The 21,605-nt window shown below is 34.8% G+C and overlaps 1 protein-coding gene across 2 annotated transcripts in view; it reads left to right on the top strand.

Annotated features, from left to right (window-relative positions):
- The first annotated feature begins 816 nt into the window (after positions 1-816).
- Prp3 (pre-mRNA processing factor 3) overlaps positions 817-21,605 on the top strand; it is a 35,545-nt gene continuing 14,756 nt past the window's right edge. The window contains exons 1-8 of one of the 2 annotated variants that reach the window (XM_071595525.1): positions 817-859; positions 1,126-1,297; positions 1,889-2,058; positions 3,933-4,064; positions 6,120-6,331; positions 16,137-16,230; positions 19,153-19,479; positions 21,174-21,362. In XM_071595525.1, the coding sequence (XP_071451626.1) occupies positions 845-859; positions 1,126-1,297; positions 1,889-2,058; positions 3,933-4,064; positions 6,120-6,331; positions 16,137-16,230; positions 19,153-19,479; positions 21,174-21,362 (1,311 nt within the window). In that variant the 5' untranslated portion in view covers positions 817-844. The other variant, XM_071595526.1, reaches the window with a different exon arrangement.

Below are 21,605 nucleotides of genomic sequence, written 5' to 3'. Positions count from 1 at the left end.
TAACTAAACACTCAATGAAAAGATTTGCAACCCCTTTAGACATTACAGCATTATATAGGTATGAAATTTTGCTTTTGAGGGAAGAAGGTGATCATGGGTTGGAAGCTTTTATAAGATCAAGAAAAAGATAAAAAATAAATTGTGATAGAAAGAAAAGTGATGGACAGACGGGTGAAAAATGAAAATGATAGAAAAATGTAATGCAAATGTATGACACAGTAGAAGATAGGCGAGGACTAAGAGATAAGGGAGAATCATACTAAAGAGAATTAACTAAGAGGGAGGGAGATGGTTGATATTTTAATGGCAGCAGACGATAGTATGAGTAAATGAACAAGTATACTATATAGGGAAAACAAAGGTAAGGCAAGGAAATCAACCGAATGGTTGATATAACAGATTGGGTTCACATAATGCCAACTCTACAAATTATTGCAGGAAGGCCAGTTTGGTTCCTTTCTGATAAAGTACCCAAAAATCACACGTTGAGTCTCATGATGTCTCTGTAAAATGGTCTATTGATTCCGCTAAATACTATGGCTTACCAACCAGAAATGATCATCTTATTTTTTCCTATTTCTCTTTTCCATCCTATTCCTTTTTATCATTGACAATATTTTTGCATATGATATTTTATTCTTTACTCGCTAGTTTCTTGAATTATTGCCATGACCAAAATACTAAATTAAACTCATAAAGTACTGTGATTCACACCACCATACTACCGAAATTAATATATATTGAAAAATTGCCGCTAAACTTTCGTTGTATTCGATAGATCGTATCGAGGTGAATCGATCATAACACATCAGGGAAAGCATCGTGATCCGCACTAACTTCGTTGATGAGTTATATTTTCGTATGTACCGTTTCGATCATAGTTTCTTTTGGTTTGTATTTTAAGTGTATTTTCTGGTCTGATGGTAATTTAAGCAAACGGCATTTACCCTTTTTAAACCCTGGTTGAGGTGAAATCTGTGGATCGAGGCAGTAAGGTTGGCTCTGCCGTTTTATGTACAATACGTGAAAGCAGTTTGAGAGATATTATTTATTGGTTTTATGTTGCGGTGAGAATGTCGGCATGGCCGCTGTTTTGTATTTCAAAAGATAATATCTCACTTCTAGGCTGAAGATCAAGGATTCAAGATGACCACGTATTTGTCCAGGAAGGACATTGAGGAGATGAAACCATCTCTAGACAAAACTGTGCAGAAATTTTTAGGATTCAATGAGCCATCGCTTGTAACTGCTGCAATTAACTGCCTTGTTTCTGGCTACGACAGGATAAAGACCACCGGTATGTTAGCTTGTGCCATAAACAGTTTCAATATGTAAATCCCCTAATTTAGATTTTTAGAGGCTTTGTTCGCCAAGAACCATTCATTTAGCATCGGTGCCAATGTGTTTTATACTTAATAATTATCTGTAACTCCCAAAATACTACGTTATTTACATAATAATGTGTTTATTACAACTAGTTCAGAATTGATTGTGTAATTGGTATTAGTAGATATGTAGCTAGGGATATTTTTCTGTTTATTACAGTAGTAATAGATGACCCCCTTATAATGTTTCTTGTATTAATTTTAAGCCCTAAGTATCAGCTGGAAAGCAGTTTCAATGCCTTGGGAGTTTCTCTGGTTCAGTTTAAGCTACCAGAACAAAAGAGTAACTTGTGCAGTTTAAATTTAAAAAAATATCTTTATCCTCTTTCATTATACATTCTTTTGTGTCCCAAAAATTTTCTTTTTCATAGAAGATGTGTGCCTGAAATCATGATGATTTTCCTAGTTGTTGACTGATTCCAGTGGATAAGAATGTCTCTTAGCCACTTAAACTTTTGATGTTCCTTAATAGTAATCCTCGTGTAATAATATTTGATTTTCAGATAAGTTGGCCTCCTTGCTGGATAATCAAAAAGCATCAAAATTGACGGACAAGATTTTTGACATGATTGAAGAAACGAGAGGCATAACTGTGCCAACTCAACCACAGCAAAACTCATCTTCATCTTCACAAAGTCGTTCCTCAAAGAAAAGGACTCGGGAAGGAAGTGAGGTGACGTATTTTGCTTTGATCAAGTGTTGGTAGTTACAGTATAAATCGAAATTCCTCTGACCCTTCATTATCACTTGAACTATAGCCATCCCCAGTTAGACCACATTAATATTTCAATGAGGGCCGAAGTTAAGCATAATTCCTATGGTATAAATTCCTTCAGTGGATGTATTTTATGATAATTTATTATATTTAGTGTATAGTGACAGATAGACACTGATGTGTCCTATATTTGTGTATGTATGAATGTGCGACAAATCTCCGGACAAATAAATGCCTTATTATTATTTCAAGCGGAGAGCCCATGAGAATTTAATCTTTACCTTACTGCCAAGTTTGGTACTGCTCCAGGTCACTTGCAAATGGGTTCTAGAACTATAATAATAATAATACTTTATTCATTTTAAAAATGGTACAACCATATTAAATGTCGTTAATATAAGTATTATTTAACATATAAACATACTTTCTTAAATGTGATGAAAATTGTCACAAAAGAATTCATCCAATGAGTATAGTGGGTGAGCAAGTAACCAGGTATACACCCTATTCTTGAAACTCTGGATACCATCTGATTTCAACTGAGTAGGCAGATAGTTATACAGTCGTATGTTCATATTGTGAAATGTGTTGTAAGTTAATGACATCTACAATAAGTAGTATTTAGATTCGATTTACCTCTTGTGGAATATTTATGGAGGTTGGATCTTAATTGGTAAGTTTCTAGATTAACTTTCACATGAATCAGAGCCTTAAAGATATACAAACAAAATACAGTCATGATTCTATACCTAATAAAAAAAGGTTTGCAGGAATCACGTGGTGGTATATTAGCAAGAGAGCGAATAGCTCTCTTTTGCAGTAGCAAAATTTGTTTAACATGAGGGGAATGACCCCATAACTCAACACCATAATTCAAATGACATTGAAAGAAGGCATGGTAAAGTGTTAAACGATACTCATTTGAAATAGTTCCCACCCTACCTGCTACAACCCCATACTTCTGCTATTTCTCTTTCTGCTGTAACTGTGATTACGGCCTATACTCTCTATTCTTCCTTCACTGAAAAGAGATACCACATTTGCTGGTTTAAATCAACAATGATGGTGCTTAGTGGATGAAAGCCCTAATTTAAAGAAGTGAGTTCAGTTTTTAAATTGGTGACCTCTGTGAAAAATCCTTAGAAGAGTTAATTGAGTATAAATCTCTAATCATCAAGGGAAAGGGCGTTGATGGAAAAGTAGATTTTATATCATTGTGATACTTCCTTCTTGCAGCTTAAACAGGAAATGTTTATCTAAGAGGATAAGCATTGGTGGTGCGTGCCGCAACAAGTTTCTAAACCCACTAACTTATATAAGTGAATTTACATTTAAGTTTGCAATGCTTTTTCGTGAAAATGCAGTTTTTAACAATAGCTGGAATCCTAACTTTGTTCCCTAGCCATAAATTTAATACATGGAATATTATACTATTTTATTCCTTATTCCATGTTACACCAACCTGCATTGTCCTTTAATATCCCTTTGTTTCCAATTCCTCTTATTTAATGTTTCTTCCATCTACACATTCTATCAATAACTTTTAGTGATTTATACAATGACTAAAATAGCAATTAATATTTCATGTTTTTGTTGTGAAGCTATTGGAAGTGATTGATAAGCTTAAATTGCAACAATATAGAGCACAACATCAGTATCAATTTTATTCATTTCATTCTGTATGGAAAGGCCAAAATAGTGTCTCGTTTCATAGGTAAGATTAATGAATTATGTATCTATTAAATTAATAGAAGAATATTATAAGATTCTAGTTTTGTGATATTTTTACTTAATTTTTACCTCCGACCCATTTAAACTGTATACACTTACAGATGGAAGACTCCGGTGGTACCCCCAACTCAGTGCCCAAGGAAGAGAAGCGTGCAAAAACATCTGATGATGATGCATCTGCTACACTTCCTCCCGTTGGTCAACCCAGCCCTGGACAGTTGACAGCTCTTCAGGTTTGTTTGATTTTGCGACATGCTACTAAGTGTAGGGTATGGGCATGGTAATCCAGTAAATAGAATGCTGGGTCACTGACTGGAGGACCTGGGTTAGATTCCAGGTGACATCTTTGGGCTCCCTAAGCTTCATCCAAGATTCGTGGTTTTTTGGACACCAGGTCTTCCTGGGAAACCACAGGGGGTACAAGGAAAGGAACTGACCCCCCTACCCTGATGTGTGAATTCCACATGCCATTGTGCTTGGTGTTATTGTAGTGAACTCTAACACTCACCAATTAAACCAACCTTAAGGTTTATTATTGTGGTGGTCTAAAAGGGGTAGTTCATAATTTGTCGTCTCATTTTTACACCCTTAGGCATATTGTCATTGCATGGGGATGTGAGATTAATTAAAGTGAAGTTGGGCATCTGTAATATGTATATACATACATATATATTTTGGATAATCTGTCGGTCCAAGTTGTACCTACATATTATGTTACAATGCAATGAATTTTACAGAATTTTATTATGTCCACTTGACTGATCTTGCTATGAGAATACCTAAAAAACTTATGATTGCAAATATACTGGTACTTGATGTGTTAGTAATGAAGTAAGCCTTCTTTATTTCTGGCTAAATGGGGTAAGGGGCAGTCTGAATTCAGGAAAATACGGTCTGTTTGGGCCAAATTGACAAATTTGGCTCCATGTAGTATTATCCCCAATATTCTTAAGGACCTTTAATCTCTGTCAACCTGATTGGCTGTATGTGATGTCTTAATGTACTACTCTTTGCCGTGAAGTTTATTTGATGCATTGGGCAAGTTTCTGCTTCCATAAATCCTTATACCACTTCATCACTAGTGAACTTATGACCTGAAAATGGCTTCTTATGATCTTTTATCTTGCGTAAATCTTAGTGTTTTCTGTACTTGCCTTTCATATTTTTCCTGGGCATCTATATCAAAATTAAAAGGTACACATTTTGACCGTATCCCATTTGTTTTTCAGATCAGACATGTTCAAAATAATTTTTTTTTATTTTGAACAATAGTATACTCCACATTAGAGTCTGTCACTGTAATATGCAGAAACAGTTTGTTTGATTTGTATGAAGGGTTCCACTTTGTGTAGACTATAGAGACGGCATGGTGCCAGGTTTCATCATGTAGGTTATTTTGGTCGAAGGTTACACCAAGATTGCCATTTCAACTTTGATGTTAAGATACCACGTTGAGCATAGGTGAAACAGTAGCATACACCCTTCAAAGTTTCTTTAGCTCTTCCAAATTCATTAATAGGAAAACCTCTGCATCCAGTATCTTGAGAATGGTTACCTTGACTGCATTACTTCAAGTTATATATTTTATCCGATTGCCACACTTTTTTAATGCCATTGCTAAAGCTTGCTTTGGCAATGCTTTTGCTTTTCACATGCCTTGTTTCAGTTCTCAGATATTTAGAGGAATACACATTTCTCACATTTTATTGAACTACTTATTCATACTGTCAAGTTCACCAGAGTTCAATTTTAGTCTGCAAGTATGTTACTCAAAATTAGAAAATAATTTGGCAAATAAAAAAGTCTCTGTGTAGGGCACTGGCTCAGGCTTAACAATGTATAATTTCTCCTTATTGCAAGGAATGGTGAAAAACTCTGCAATTCCGCAATTCCCTGTTTATTAACGCATAGCCATGGTTTCGCTGCTGCACAGCATCATCCCTTAAATTCCTTGTAAAAAAGGTTTTTTGTTGATCAAAGTGTATCTATGAAAAATGAGCATTGAAAACTAAGCCTTAAGAACCAATGCTATTTGTATCAAGCATCTCATCCGCACATGCTTTGGTTTTAAATTTAAATTTTGTAGCATGATTACATAACACCTTGGTAAAAACCTTTGAATTTCATAAATTTATTTGTTTAATCATTAATGTGCCTTTCTTTCCTGATGTATTCAATATTGCCATTGCTAGATTTTGTCTGGCACGAATAGTGGGACAAATGTTTGCCTGTGTGGTAAATGAATGGATGTAAGTCTAATTGTTATTTTTCTCTCCTAATCAAAACAGATCAAGGAAATGATGGCAAATGCTCAAAGGATGATTGAAGAGAGGAAAAAGGCCCTTACAATGCTACGTGTAGGTGAGACAGGAGAGGGTGGGGGAGGAATACCAGCGGCACCACCAGCTGACCTATTTTCAGATATCCAAGTACGAACAAATGCCTCTACCCCTGCTTCGAACAGACAAACAGAAAGTGATGCTGGTTCTCGAAGCAATGGGTAAGATTTTCTGTTCTTTCCTTCTTGGATAGAATGCTAAAATGTTTTCAGGCCATCAATATCTTCATTTAAAGGAAAGATGTATTTAATATGTTGAGAAATCAGAGGTTCTCAGCCGTGGTTAATGGACCATTAGTTATGCACTCGAGTCTCTCTTTTCAAGCTCTTTTCACTGGAAATATGTACTCTTAAAATTAATATGCTATGAGAACTGTTGTTTGGCATATTGCATCTATGGTGGTTACTCTATAAAGGATGACTTGGTGAATTTTGGTGTGCCAGATATTTAAGCTGTCATCAGCTTAAGCGAGTTATGCTTTCATTGGGCTTGATCTGTATAGTAAAATTTTTATGAAGGAAGCATGGATGAATGCTTCCACATGCATGCTTGACAGTAAAAGAAAGAACTCTTTATCTTTCCTTCAAGTGGTCCATAAACCGAAAATGGTTGAAAAGTACTCTGCATTAACCTGTTTTCACAACCTCAGTGGAGTTTGCATCTTAAGAAAATGGTATGGAAATTGTTCTTGCTAAGAAAGGTTGGTTGACCAATTCTGGATCTGGAATTTTTGAAAAGTTTTTCTGTTGGGATCATTTTCACTTTCTTTGCTGAATTATACTTTTTCAGCAATGGATGGAACATGAAAATAAAGAAATATACAAGATTAACATTTTAATTGTGGAAATAAAGTGCTCGAAAGCAACTCATTAAAAATTTATCACATGTAAGTAAACACTTTAGTGTATGCCTCATAATGAATAAGCGTATCTTTTTATTACAGCTGAAATTTGTTGAAATGTAACTGAGTATTGAAATGCCTTCTTCGGATATTTCATGCCTGTTTTTCTTATTTTTTTTTATCAACTTGATAAGATGTATTGTGGATTCAGTGTGTATATTCTGAGTGCATTTCATCTGTACTAGTCCCGAGGTTACACCTGATTAGTATTTATTTGCTCATTCAACTCAGTTGGTCCTGTAGATAATTCTGAGTTCATTAAAATTGTATTTTCATTTACATGGTTAAATAGTTCATTAGGAATTATATGTCGTGTAAGGAGAGAGTGTAATGTATGATTATGTATAAGATACCATGAAATGAAATACTTTCTAAGAGTGAGGGCGTTAAAACTTACTACTAATAAGAATAATATTTTATATCCATTCCATAGGTTCACATAACAATAGGTATTATTGAACATACATATAGACATTACAAAACAGAAATAAATATATTATAAATTATCTTATAAAATTTCAAATTAATGATAATAGCTTTGCTCTCCAGAATTAGTTATAATTTTCTTGTAAATATTAATATAGGTGAAATGGACTAGATATGTAGAAGATTATTTTTAAGTATAAAAGGTGCTGAGTGATGTTACCCTTTAAGGCATAGTATATATGAAAACTGTTTGCAGTGGATGTCATTTTTACCTAGGGTGTGATAGTTATAAATATTAGCATTAGCGAGTAAAAGCTGAGGATAATGTTTTTCATAGAAACCACATGAAAGAATGTAGACTGAAGAAAGAGTTAAAATTTTATGACATCCAGCCACATACATGTAAACACAGCGGAACCTCCATTTATTTATGCATGAATATATAGTTTTTAAATCCTTAAGTTGAGTTATCCCTTAAATTGGGGAGAGTTTAGAATTTCAAGAGCAAATGACTGTTGATTCATATAAAATCACAATTGATTGACTGTTAGATGTATTTATGACAGTTAGGTGTCTGTATGTACTACCTTGATCAAAAAGTTCCCGGAATAACCACCGTGTGGCGCTCCCATCGTTCCGATTTGAGTTCTGTTTTTTTTGTTAAATTGGTACATCTGTTGTTGATATTCCCTTTAAATCTTAGTGTCATAACTTGACATTTGCAAAAGTTACGTAGCCAAGAGTACATCTATCTCTGTGTGTGTTGGCGATTTTTTACAATTTCAGAAATGGATTTAAATTTGCAACAACGAACTTGTATTAAATTTTGCGTAAAAAACGGATTTAGTGGCGCACGGACGTTGGAAATGTTGGAAAAGTGTTTCGGCAACGATTCTCTAAAAAAAACGGTCGTTTACCAGTGGCACAAGCGGTTCAGAAGTGGTCGTGAGTCAATCGAAGATGATGAACGCAGTGGCAGACCATCGACATCGAAAGTCGGTGAAAAAATTGATAAAGTAAAAGAAATGTTGGTCAATAACCGAAAATTAACCATCAGAGAAATAGCGGAGGACTTGAACATTGCCTATGGATCCGCCCAAGACATTGTGGTTAATGATTTGGGTTTCCGTCGAGAAGCAGCAAAGTTGGTGCCAAAAGACCTCAATTTCATGCAAAAAAGAGACCGTGTTGACGTCGCAAAAGACATGATTTGCGAGGCTGAATCCGATCCCACATTCATCAAAAGGATCATTACTGGAGACGAGACGTGGGTTTATGAGTACGACACGCAATCCAGACATCAGGCAAGTGAATGGCGTTCACCAAATGAGCCGAGACCAAAAAAACCACGTCGTTTTCAGTCAAAAAAGAAGGCAATGCTGACGGTTTTCATGGATTACAACGGTGTAGTGCATCATGAATTTTTGCCAGAAGGCCAGACAGTAAACAAAGAGTATTATTTGGGCGTTATGAGAAGTTTGCGTGAAGCAATTCGCCGAAAGAGACCAGAAATGTGGGCAGAAAACTCGTGGATTTTGCACCATGATAACGCACCGTCGCACAGTGCTATCATTATTCGTAATTTTTTGACGAAAAATGCAACAAATACCATCCAACAGCCACCGAATTCACCTGATTTGGCTCCCTGTGACTTCTTTCTGTTCAATCGAGTTAAAAAACCATTACGGGGAACGCGTTTTAGCAGCCGAGAGGAAGTAATGGAAAAATCGCAGGAAACACTGATGGACATACCGAAAACCGAATATAAAAAATGTTTCGAGGATTGGATCAAGCGCTGGCATAAGTGTGTTGCAGTCGATGGGGATTACTTTGAAGGGGACAATATAGATTTAGATGAATAAACTTGTATTTTTAATTTTCTGAATAAATTCCGGGAAATTTTTGATCAAGGTAGTATATAGACATTAGTATAAAATGCAACAATTTCAGAGTGTAAAAATCATTCGCCTTGACCGGGATTCGAACCTGGATCCCTCAATGTCCAGTCAAGTGCTTTAGCCAGTTAAGCTATCCAGGCGTCCTCTTAAACTCTGAAATTTTGGGGGGTTTAAAGGAACAAGATGTTGTGGTGAAATAATGTACATACAATGTCACAGGCATTGGTAGTCATGCGGGACGTGCCACAGTCCATGAGGTTAAAGCCAACTTTTCAACATTTAGGCTGTTTACATTGTTGCATTGAAATGCACATTAGCGGATGACTCAGTTAAAAGTTACTGTTGTGGCATCTTCCACAGTTTCTTTGGAATTAGTATAAAAGTAATTATTATTTGAAAGGTAAGATTCCTGTCAAGTAAACTGATTTTTGTACAAAGTAAAAATAGAAAGTGTTTCATTTTTTTTTTAATTTCTTTGTCCCACAAGATTCATTAATTTGCAGGTGAAATTTCTTCACTTCATTGTCAGACCACTAATTTCGTATGTTTAATACTGAAGTATTTTAAGCATGCGTGCTTGAGCTACATTTATGAGTGTTGAGTGGAACATAGTATTTTAAGTTAGGGACTGGGTCTTTACTACATATGTGGAGTAAAACAAATTCATGGTGACACTGCTCTTTCAATAGGAGTTCTTTCACTTTTCAATCGCCTCTCGTTTAATCAACCACAAGCCATTTTATGCTGCTCGGCAGATGAGTTACACTTCAGGCCATCACTCATTTGAGCAGACATATCTCAATTAATTTAATTACATTATTAAATTATGTGTATAGTGTGCTTTTATGATATATTACCCAGCACTGAGATGTGAAAACAAATGTAGCTTGAATTTAAGCTGTTCATTGATGGTTTTTCATCACAAATTATGACCCAAGTATTGGTTTATTTAGGGGGGAAGATATGGTACAGCTCAAGGCTGATGGATCTATAGGCAGTTTGCCATCTCTGCTCTTGTCACATTCCAATGAACGTGAACTTAGTGAATCAAGTTTTCTTTCGTAGTGAGCTTACTCTGTAGTTTTAAATTGCGATTATTAAAATAAAGTAACTTTTCTGTAATCTAAATATAGACAGAAGGCACTGTAGACAAGGAATGTCTCCCACAGTAGTATTGCTTGCTGTCTTTCTTTCAATAGTCTCCAGAAGGCCCCAAGTCCCTAAAGATTATCCATTACTAAAAAAGAAAGAAAGACTCGTACTTTTCCACAGATTTGTGGAAATCTGTGGAAAAGTACGAGTCTTTCTTTCTTTTTTAGTAATGGATATTAATTACTTCCACGAAGTGAAGCCTGAAACAATAGAATATATTCCTAAAGATTATGCTAGCTTTCTTATGCAATACTGTTATTTTTCCTGGTAAATTTTTTTATCACTTTGAAATTGATGTTTTTTCACTTTACTCTTCATGATAGTTAAACTCTATAAATATAAATACTTGGTATTGCTTCTGTTCCCCATAATATATTAAGTTGTGCATAATAAATTCACTTTTACCTTGTTTGGATAAGCTGCAAGTGGTTTCATAGTAATTGAATGTGGAGGAGCATAAATAAAGTGGCTCAAATTCATTTACTTTTTAACTGAAACATAGATTTTCAAGACAACACTAGCCCACAGAATTTAGGTTTCCATTGTCAAATATATATGGTTTCGCACTTTTTCATGTTAATATTTTTGACTCAGTACTATAAAGAAATGGTGCAACACATTAGATTTATGAAACATGGAGATTTTACACAGGGCGAAGTGATTTCAGGCTCAAATTTTTGACATTTTTCATGCACTATTGTGATGCTGGAAGATTTTCATTTGTTTGTCATTTCTTTTGAACAGAATTTGAATTCATGATTAATTTCTTTTTGAACAGTATGAAATAATGTATGGATTACATTTTTTATATCTGTATAATTCAATGATGCTAATAATGTAACAATTTCAAAGTTTAAAAATCATTCACGTTGACCAAGATTCGAATCCGGATCTGTCAATGTGTAACTGAGGTCTTTAGTCGTTTAAGCTACAGAAACATCCGCCTACACTCTAAAATTATGAATGGTGATGCTAAAAGTAAATGTGAGAGATGCATTTCAATTAATAATTAGCAAAGAGAAAAAGTATGATAAATACTTTTCATGTAGGAATTAGGCAATTGAGTTGTGGGTTGAAAACTTACAGTTGTGCATAAGGTGGGTTCTTTTGAAAATTGAAGTCACTGCTTGGAAATATATAATGTCATGCTCTCAAAAACTTACACAGGGTAACAAAATTATGTAACTCATTCGATACTTTGGCAAGAGAGGTACCTTAATTTTTATTGATGGAAGCATTAGAAGCGAATGAATTTAGTCTTACTGCAAAATAAAAGCCACCATCAGTACTTTGTTACTTTGGTAATTCATATGATGGCAAATGCCTAGGATTAAATGCTAATAATTTGAACATTATAATTTTTCTTGATTCACATATTAATTTTAATCAGTTAGTTGTGAATACACTGGATGCTTAAGGGGATAATATGAAGTTTGTGAGTATCTTTTACTGTCCAATACCTTAATAAAGTATATCCTAGTAATAGGGTGATGAAGAGTTATAATATTTATGGGGATTTGATAATGGGAATTATTACTATACTTTTTAGACTCTTAGGATTTATTATCATTTTTGTCCATAATCTAGATCTTATGTCTAGATAAGAATGCCTTTTGTCTTTGTCTACATCAGAATGCCAATCCATTTTCAATTGAAATGCCAAGAGGTATATAGTCTCCCTTTTGGCATCAAAGACATAATCATGACCTCAACTTATGATATGAAATATGCATTTTCCCATCTCAACAAAAGAAAAGAGGACTTTAAGTTCTGCTCATGAACATTGGATATTTAAATAATGACTACTAACGTTTAATATAAGGTAGCCATTGCACTTATCATGTTCAGCATTTAATTTTTTTCATTATGGCTTTCAATGAGTAAAGATGATGTAGTCAACTGTCAAGTGTAATGGTTATTCACATGACAGGTAATTAGGTACCTAGGTGGCTGACATTGTTAACTTTACGGGATTATGATAAGGAACAATTTTGTTGTGATCATGGACACATACTAATGTATGGTTTGGGGAACATAACGAAGGTTGTCTTCAATACAGGAGCCTTTTTCTAGCTTCAAAGTCAAAATGTTCTATTGCATGCGACTGGATTACCATGTGGACTTCATTTAACTAGAGTTCCATCAGGAAAGATTTTACTAGCTTTTTGTTAGTACACATTAATAGCTTCTTTTTTGTAGGTGTCTCTCAGCCTTCATAAAGTCAATCTGATGCACCGAAGTTGAGTTGAGTGAGTTAAGTGATCTTTACCATACAAATCTGAAGGGAAGACATTTGCTAAACAAATTTTATGATGAGTTTGATGTACTGTGTAGATTTTGTCAGATTAATGCTCTGCATGTGAAACCAAATAACATTAGGATTCACAAGTAATACTTACACTATTTACTGCAATTATTATACTATCCTAATATCATGACAAATGAATTGAACTGTTTGAAAACAACATGAATCAAATTTTTATTTAAAGAAAACAAAATTATTAAATACTCAACTGTTTCGTGTAGATCGTGTAGATATGTTTATCTTATGTCTTTACCAAGTAAGCTGGGCACAAATACTTAATAAAAATTCATAAAAGCGTAACTGCTATACAAAAAGAAAGCATCTGATAATTAAAATGGTTTCAATTATCATTAATTGCAGCAGTATAAATTCAATAGTGAAGTTCTGAACATTAATAGTTCACTTTAATTTATTCTTCTTGGTTTATCTGTCTGGGGATAAAACTTCTGTATGAATATATGTTTTAATGTATTCTTAGGTTACTGTGTAGATGTTAACTTATTAGCAATGAAATATTATTGTTCAATTTCCCATTACTGCATATATTGGTGCAATATAAACCCTTAGTATATCTGAAATCTGTGAAATTTAAGATTAAAATGACCAATATTATGCTGTATAGTTTTATGTGATTCCAAAATATCCTTTAAAATTGCTATTTGCACTACTAGATTTGTGAATATTGCCTGTACTAATGCACATATCAGACTCTGTTTTTTAGGGAAGTGTGAAAATGTTCTCATCATGTTTAATATGCACTTGTAAATGTTTTGAACCTTCCCATTTGCACGATTTCACGCTTTGTTTTCTTAATGGGCACACCTAGTGGTGGAAACCTGCCATTTGCCCATGCATTTTTGTATCTATGTATCTCTTGTATGTAAAATATTGAGTTATCACACTGGCTGGTTCTGCCATTCATTATTCTTACCATCTGCTGACTAAAAAATAACACATGTTATGTTTCAGGGACGAATATTGACTAGCATATTGCCTTTTTCAACTTATACTCTTCCTATGCTTTTGCTAGAATAGCTTAATCACAAATATTCTTTTGTAAACATCCTAGAGATATCCTAGCATCAATCACCAAATGGAGAAACTAGCTGGAGCGATACTTGGTTACTGCCCTTATGTAAATTGCCGCTAACTTTGGTCTGATAACAGACCATTTGATGGCTGTTTGTGCATGGTATTTCGAAACAAAAGTAGAAATGTGTTACTGGAAATTAAAACACCGATTATTGTGTTAATTGGGCTTATATAACCACATCTAATTCTTCCTTCTGTCTCTGCTTACTTTCAACTGCCAGTAATTGTGACTCTTCTCTCTTCGGACTATCAAATTCACTTTGAAAATCAAAACTTGCATTCACACAAATCCTGCCATCCTGAAAGTTATGCTTGTGCTGCGACTCACAGTGAGAAGAGTTATGATAGCTCCAAACGGTGAAGTTAAGCCATGGTTCTACCTCATGAGAATTGTAAAAGCAAAAAAAATTTCTTCATATCTAGGAGTTTGTTGTAGGAGTTGTGAGCAATATATAGCTTATTAAAGTAATATCATTGAAACCACCTGGAACTCTAAACGTAGATAGATGGATAGTGGTCTTTATTTGGGCGAAATTGAGACCAAATGGTCCCTTCTTCCATTTAACCCATAAAACCCATAAACGTAGGGGGTGGGGGGGCTTCAACTGCACCCCGTATGCAGGGAAAAGCTCCCTCTGTTCTGTGTGACTTTTACCTTTTGAAGAAATACTTTCAGTTTGTAAGAGAATTCTTTAGGAAGGGAAGGATGAGCACTTCAATCAGTCATCAGAATCAGAGAGACAGTGATTGAGTCAAACATACTATTCTCTTGCATAACTCTCTCTCGTTTCATCTTTCCTACTAACCTTGAAGTGTATGGCTGTTGAGAAGTTTGAAATGCCTAGGGAATTATATTTACTCACCAAGTCTACAAAAATTACTTTTCCACTCATTTCTTGACTTTCTTTAGGTGTAATTAGAGTGTAAAAACAATGAATTAAAAAATTCGTATCAATATATGTATCTAAGGCTACCCATGGTATATCTGGAAAATGCGTAAACAGTTAAATAATTAATGCCTCATTTGCCTTTCTATTTTTGATCTTACGTCAAGTTTTTTTGGTATCAGTCAGTAATTCAGATTTGGAGGGAAATGAACATGTATCATGGTATGACTTTGTTTTAGGTTGAAGTGATTTTAATGTAGAGAGCATTTCAGTCAGGAGAATGTTTTCATTCCTTCTTCATCTACGAGGGTCATCCGGAAAGTAGTACCCGTTCGTGCCGCATGAAGTGCTGACGACGCGAGTAGCCGCTGGACGAGGTCAGATAGCTTCAGTGGCTTGTCTGCCTTCTCTGAGCCAAGTTGCGTGACGCTAGCATTGCCTGTGTTGTTTCTGTGATTGTTTACAATGTTTAAAAAAATTGAGAACGCCGCCAGTTGTGAAGTGAGGGCAGTGATTAAATTCCTCAATGCAAGAAACGTTCGCCCATGTGATATTCATCGCCAATTAAAGGAGGTGTATGGAGACAATGTAATGGACGAGTCGTCTGTTCGGCGGTGGTGTCGCAACTTCAACATGGGGAGGGGGAACACACACGACGATGAGCGTTCGGGGAGACCGTCTGTCATTACAGACCAACTGGTGAGCTCAGTTGACGAATTCGTGAGGAACGATCGGCGCGTCACAATTGATGACATCTGTGAGCATTTTCCCAATGTTTCTCGAACAATTGTTCATGAAATTGTTAAACACCATCTGCATTATGCAAAAATTTGTGCAAGATGGGTCCCTCGCGTATCTCAATGAGCTGGCGGCGAAGGACTATGCAGCAGGAATACAGAAACTTGTCATACGTTATGACAAATGCCTTAATTTGCTTGGAGATTATGTTGAGAAGTAGTTTAAAGTATCCTCTTTCAAATAAAATTTTTTATGTTTGTTAATATTTACTTTTGTGTCTTTATTTCACGAACGGGTACTACTTTCCGGATGACCCTCGTACATAATGTTTCATTGTTTGAAAATGGTTCGTACAGCATCAGTTCACAAATGTTCAGTGTATAAATCTTTTCTCTGTATGTGGTATGGCCTTACTGAATAAGTATTTAGTGCTTATAATTTATGTGTTGTGTATTTCCATTTTAATACTAAATGCCTGAGTTATGTGTACATTGAAATGCACCAATTGTTGTTCCTTGTATCAAATATGGTGAGAAGGTTCTGAAAAGTTTTACCTTATCTCTACAGCTCCAGTATATCTTCTAGCCGGTCCTCATCAACTGCTCGAGCACCTCAACCTGCTGTGGACACGGATAAGGCCAGAAAAATTGCAGAGTTACAGGTATTTACCAGTAAATTAGCCACTTGAGCTATTGCCTTCTAGTGTAAAGAAACTAATTAAGAAATATGGTTGTAATCTCTAATTAATAAAATTATCAAAGATTATTCGACGGGTGTGCTAGCATTTTAATTAAAAATGCTATATTTTTTAATCTGTTCCGCAGGGCAAATGGTAAAGTGAATCAAATAATACAGTGATGTCCTTCTGAACAACAATCTCTTTGGTTCTATACCTGCTGGTTAATAAATTGAGTTATATAATGCATGGATCACAGTTTAAGAGAAAAATAACTTGGGTAGTAATTGATATATTTCCTCCCACATAATTCAATAGTGAATAAGCAAAAACTTATGTGATCTTTTAATGACTGATTATGTTTAATCTCCTGAATCCTGGCCTATTAGCAAACTGCCTACCCCACTAAACAGGGCAGCCTTAGCCTCAAATTTTGGTGGTCATGCAAGATGTGTACCCATCTAGAAAACGTTTGGAATTCAGATATAAGCCTGGGAATTTCCTCTGTTCTACTCATTCTTGGCAATTAGGAGGGTGAGCTCTGCTGGCTTCCTGGTTGCCACACTCACTGCATAAACATGCACTCATCTTTCAGTTTATATGCATGTATAAATGGGAGGTGCCCGAACACCCTTGCGGTAGCATGTGGGGTAAATATATATATAGCCTTGGCACTGGATCAACAAACCCAGTGATATCATTTGTTGTCTCTCACTGGCCACTTACTTTTACTGACCATTATAAATGGAGCAATGTATTGTTTTGGCACATTGATTATAATTTGCATTAATTTTATTTGTATTTCTTCATGTAACCATTAAACCATTGATATTCTTCGTGTTGCATATAAGTGTTGCCATGGGAAGCTCCCTGTTTCCTAGGCATGGACACAGGGGTGAAGAGAATTCAATCTGTGGAAGATAAGGGTAGTCATGGTAGGCTTTTCCATGTCATTCTGGCAAGTCACAAATCCTTGAGCTAGATGAAAACATTGATATGAATTCACTGCTATGTATTTTGGGTACCAACATAGGATGCTTGTACCTAACTCTTTTGTAATGGTCTTTATTCCACTCTACTGGTAACATTTTTCCATGGTGTTGTTGTCTTGTTTTTGTTCCCATTCCCTCACCCCGTAAGTATCCTCCCTCTCCCCTATCCCTTACCCTTTCCACCTAGTGCTTGGACCCCCTGCCACACACCTTTTTCGTGGAACATGAGGTATTTGTTTAGCTATAGCATATTGTCATTTGGTGCATGATTCCCCACGCATGGCTTAGTTTATAAATTCTTACATTTTCATGACAAAGTAACACCTAATCTTGAATTGAAGAAGATACTGGATGACTGCAGGGGTAGGTGAGTTGTATGTGTAGAGGTATTGTGAGCCTCAATTGCACTCATGTATCAATAATAAATTTGTCTTTTAGTTATTTTGTTTCATTGCAATTAAATTAGGTCAAAAATTACAGCCTCAAGCTCTTGAGATCTCAATGAGCTCAAGATTATTAGGATTTTGAAGTTAGCAATCACTTATCTTTAAGGCAAGGTTTCATTTGAGAATTATTTAAAAATAATTTTGCTTTGAGATGGCAGATTTGTGGGTAAATGAAGGAGAGAAATATCTGTCAGAAAATACTCCACCTCCAGTATCTCTATGGATGGATACCATGACAGGGTGTCAATCCTTATAGAAGAAAAATTTCTTTTTTCTTGATTTTTTTTATTTTTCCTGGTTTAAGGAATGCCATAAAATGTAAATGATTCAATCAAAGCTAACTAAATATAAAGAATTATAAAATATGAGTGGTTGATTCATTCACCATATGGTCTCATAGAATACTGGAGGTCCTGATTAAGGAAATTGGAAAGATAGAAAAATAAGAAAAAATGTGATTAAATGTGTGATATCATTTATTCAAGGGGGAAAAATATGACTAGATGTTTACCACTCATTTATCCAATGTCTCATGGTGAATTTCTTAAAAAATATCCATTACACTTTAAGATATATTGATCAAGATATATGTGGTACAAAAAGAGTTGTAGAGAAAAAATAATGGGTATATGCATCTGTTCGACTTTAATCACTCATTAATGATAAGTGTGCTAAGTAAGCATGATTGAAAGTAGTTAAATTAGCTGTTTTTGTAAGGTACAATTACCCAATTACAGAAAAGATTATGGTCCTATTTCCTGACATTAGTTTTTTATGAAATTGAAAAATAGGTTATCATAAAAGTAAACAAAAAAGGGAATGTAAGTTAACATCACTAGTTTAAGAATCCGTTGCTATCTACACTGTCTAGTTCATTGTGTCCTTGAGTTCCTATTGTGATAAACTGTAAATCTATGGCTATTTTTTCAAGATCAGGTGTGGAAAAACCATCTGGGGTACATCCAGCCACTGCACCCATATTTTCTTGCTACAAAAAAAGAGCTATCTGAGTAATTGCAGAAATTAATCTGCAAACATCCTTTAACCACACTTCTTGAAATACACTCTCCTTTGCATATTAATTGTAAAGCTGTAATATTCGTATAAACAAATCTTCATTCATTCCATATGAAACACTAGGAATACCGGAACGGTACATGTCAAAAAGAAACTTTTCATTGTAGAGGAAATGTTTTTAGAAGATCTTGCCGTATCAAGTCCCTGCCAAATTTTAAGTAAGAATATACCAACAAAAATTCCATGTTATTCGATTGCTGAATACTTAAGCTGACGTTTCATTATAATATCTGGCTATACAATTTTGTAAACATTATGTTCATTGTGCTATTTCATGCTATGTGTAATATTTTATGGTTTTAGTTAAATTGCTTTTTGATTTACCTATTGTCTACCTAGACCTACGGGGCCAGTAAAGTTCTATTCTATTCTTTCCTTTTTTCATGGTACAGGCACAAATCCAATCTAAGCTGTCCTCTGGCCTACTGTCTATGGCTGCAGCTGCTGGAGTTCAGCGCCAACAGCAGCAAGCCCTTGTCCTGGGCCAGCAGATGGCAGCAATGGCAGCACAGCAGGGAGTGCACCGACTGCCCCCTCCTCCCCTAATGGCGGTCGTCACTGGGATGGCTCACCGTCCCACTGCCATCCAGCAACAGCAGCAACAGCCAAAGCATGTCCCGCAACCAAAACCGGCTCCACTTATTCTTGATTCAGAAGGTAGAACAGTTGACGTGACTGGCAAGGAGGTGCAGCTCACTCATCGCATGCCCACTCTGAAGGTAAGGGGCATTTTTTTTTAACATTGACTTTGTGTGATTTTACGACATTTAATTTAGGTTTTGGTTTCACTGAATCCTTTATTTGAATAAATTTTTACATTATTGTCCAGATTCTGAAATGAACTTTAATCATGTGTGGAATTTTTATTTTTTATTTGTCTGAAAATGGGGTTGAGTTAGTGTCAATGTTAGGCTTATCAGCTTTACATAAAGTAACAGAGCTGCACCAAACCCTTTGATCAAATCTAAATCAAAAGGGATTGTAATAAAATCTTAAATAAAAATACATTTAGCAACCTAATTACATAATTATAAGAAAATAAAAGGACTCTGGTAACACTTTGTGGAAATTTTTTACAGTAATTAAAAATAGCTTTCTAATCAATCATACTTTTTACTTTAATTTTCCCCACATTGTTTAATTCTTTCTATCCAGATTTCAGCATAAAAATGTAATTTTCCTGGTCATATTCAAGGCAACAGTGTATGGCAGGCTGAGGGAAAGGGTTGATTAGAATCATATGATATCTTGTATTCTTATCGTAATAATAATGATTGATTCATTTGGTCAGAATAATGATAAATATTGAGAATGGAATAAACCTAGCTCACTCTTTTCATTGCATTTTACACTAATTAACTTTTGCCCTAATCACATCTTACTCCCATCCTAGTTGAAAAATTCTTTGGTATGATAATAACCAATTTTTTATATGTGTAAACATTGAAATTGTGTTTGAAGAATTAAATCATATAGTTCATCAATTATATATAATCATAACTGACAATAATAATTATTTGCTTTTTTTAAGACTTATTATTTGAATATTATTGTTAACTGATTATTTTTAAAAAATTATTTGTGATAATAAGCATAATTATAATGTTTTTCATGCTGAGAATCTTATTATTTTTTAAGTTAAAAGTCATTTGAATAATTTCACAATTCACTGCAGCCTTTATTGATGGAAAAAAGAAAGGGCTATAAGAAGCTGTATTTTACTATTCAAAGAGGACGCACTACTATTAATTTGGATAGAGATTAAGGGTGAACACAGTTTATAGAAGAATGCTCTAAGGAAACTTGAAGCACTAGCATCTCAAAGTAGGGTCTCCTTCTGAGAGTGGAGAACGATCCACTTGGCCCATTTTATTGCAAGCAAGAGTTGGAGATGAAAAAGACTTCGTATAGTTTTAGAATTTCCAGTCTTGGGGCATATGCCACCATTATGTGCTCCAAAATTATTGTTGTGCTGATAGTTATGTTATTAAGTAAGTGGGTGAAAATCAGCTGTTTACAAATTCAAGCTCAAAGTTAGATATTAATATTCTTATTCATTAATAAATAGTCTAGCATAAAGTGATTCCCATATCAAGATTGTGTAAAAAATGCAATTGAAAAATTTCTACATAAATTTTTATAGTATTTTAATGCACAAAATGGTATCAAAATTTTAGTGCACAAATACAGAATCTCTGAATTTTTTTTTGGAGCCCTGATATTTCATTGTGTAATTTTTTGGTTGCATGAATTCTGAAATAATTTGGTTTGTTCTACTCATCATGCTCTGTCACATAAGTATATTTTGTCAATTTCACAAAAACATGACTGATGATAATCTGAATGCCAGGAGACCAGTAGACTGATTTATAACAGAACTTGGTGTTAATTGTTTTGAAACTCTCTTTTGTAGGCCAATATCAGAGCAAAAAAGAGAGAGGAATTTCGCCAGCAGCTGCAAGAACGAGCAGCAGAAGACCTTTCAGAGACGAAATTCTTTGATGGAAGGTTAGGCAGCAAGCCTCCCATTCGAGGGAAAAGGGCTCTTCGTTTTCATGAACCAGGAAAATTCACACAAATGGCAGACCGGATGCGAGTCAAGGTATGGTGTACTATCTTGGGATACTTGTTTAATCATGCTTAACTCTGTGATTAAAATGTAATTTTTATTTCCCTTGGTGTGATATGTGTCATGCACTAATAGATATAAATGGAATATTGCAAATGGCTTTTAATATTTCCAAGGACTATAAAATACCTTTAATCGAAAACCTGTAATTTAAATTAATTAGACATGTGTCTATCAAATTTTATCATTGGTTTCTGGAAAAAAATATAATTTTCA

The sequence above is a fragment of the Hetaerina americana genome, unplaced genomic scaffold (assembly GCF_022747635.1).
Source record: "Hetaerina americana unplaced genomic scaffold, ioHetAmer1.1.p SCAF_7, whole genome shotgun sequence".
NCBI classification, from domain to species: Eukaryota; Metazoa; Arthropoda; class Insecta; order Odonata; family Calopterygidae; genus Hetaerina; species Hetaerina americana.
The sequence above is the reverse complement of the archived record's forward strand: the minus strand, read 5'-3'. Positions and strand labels throughout refer to the sequence as shown.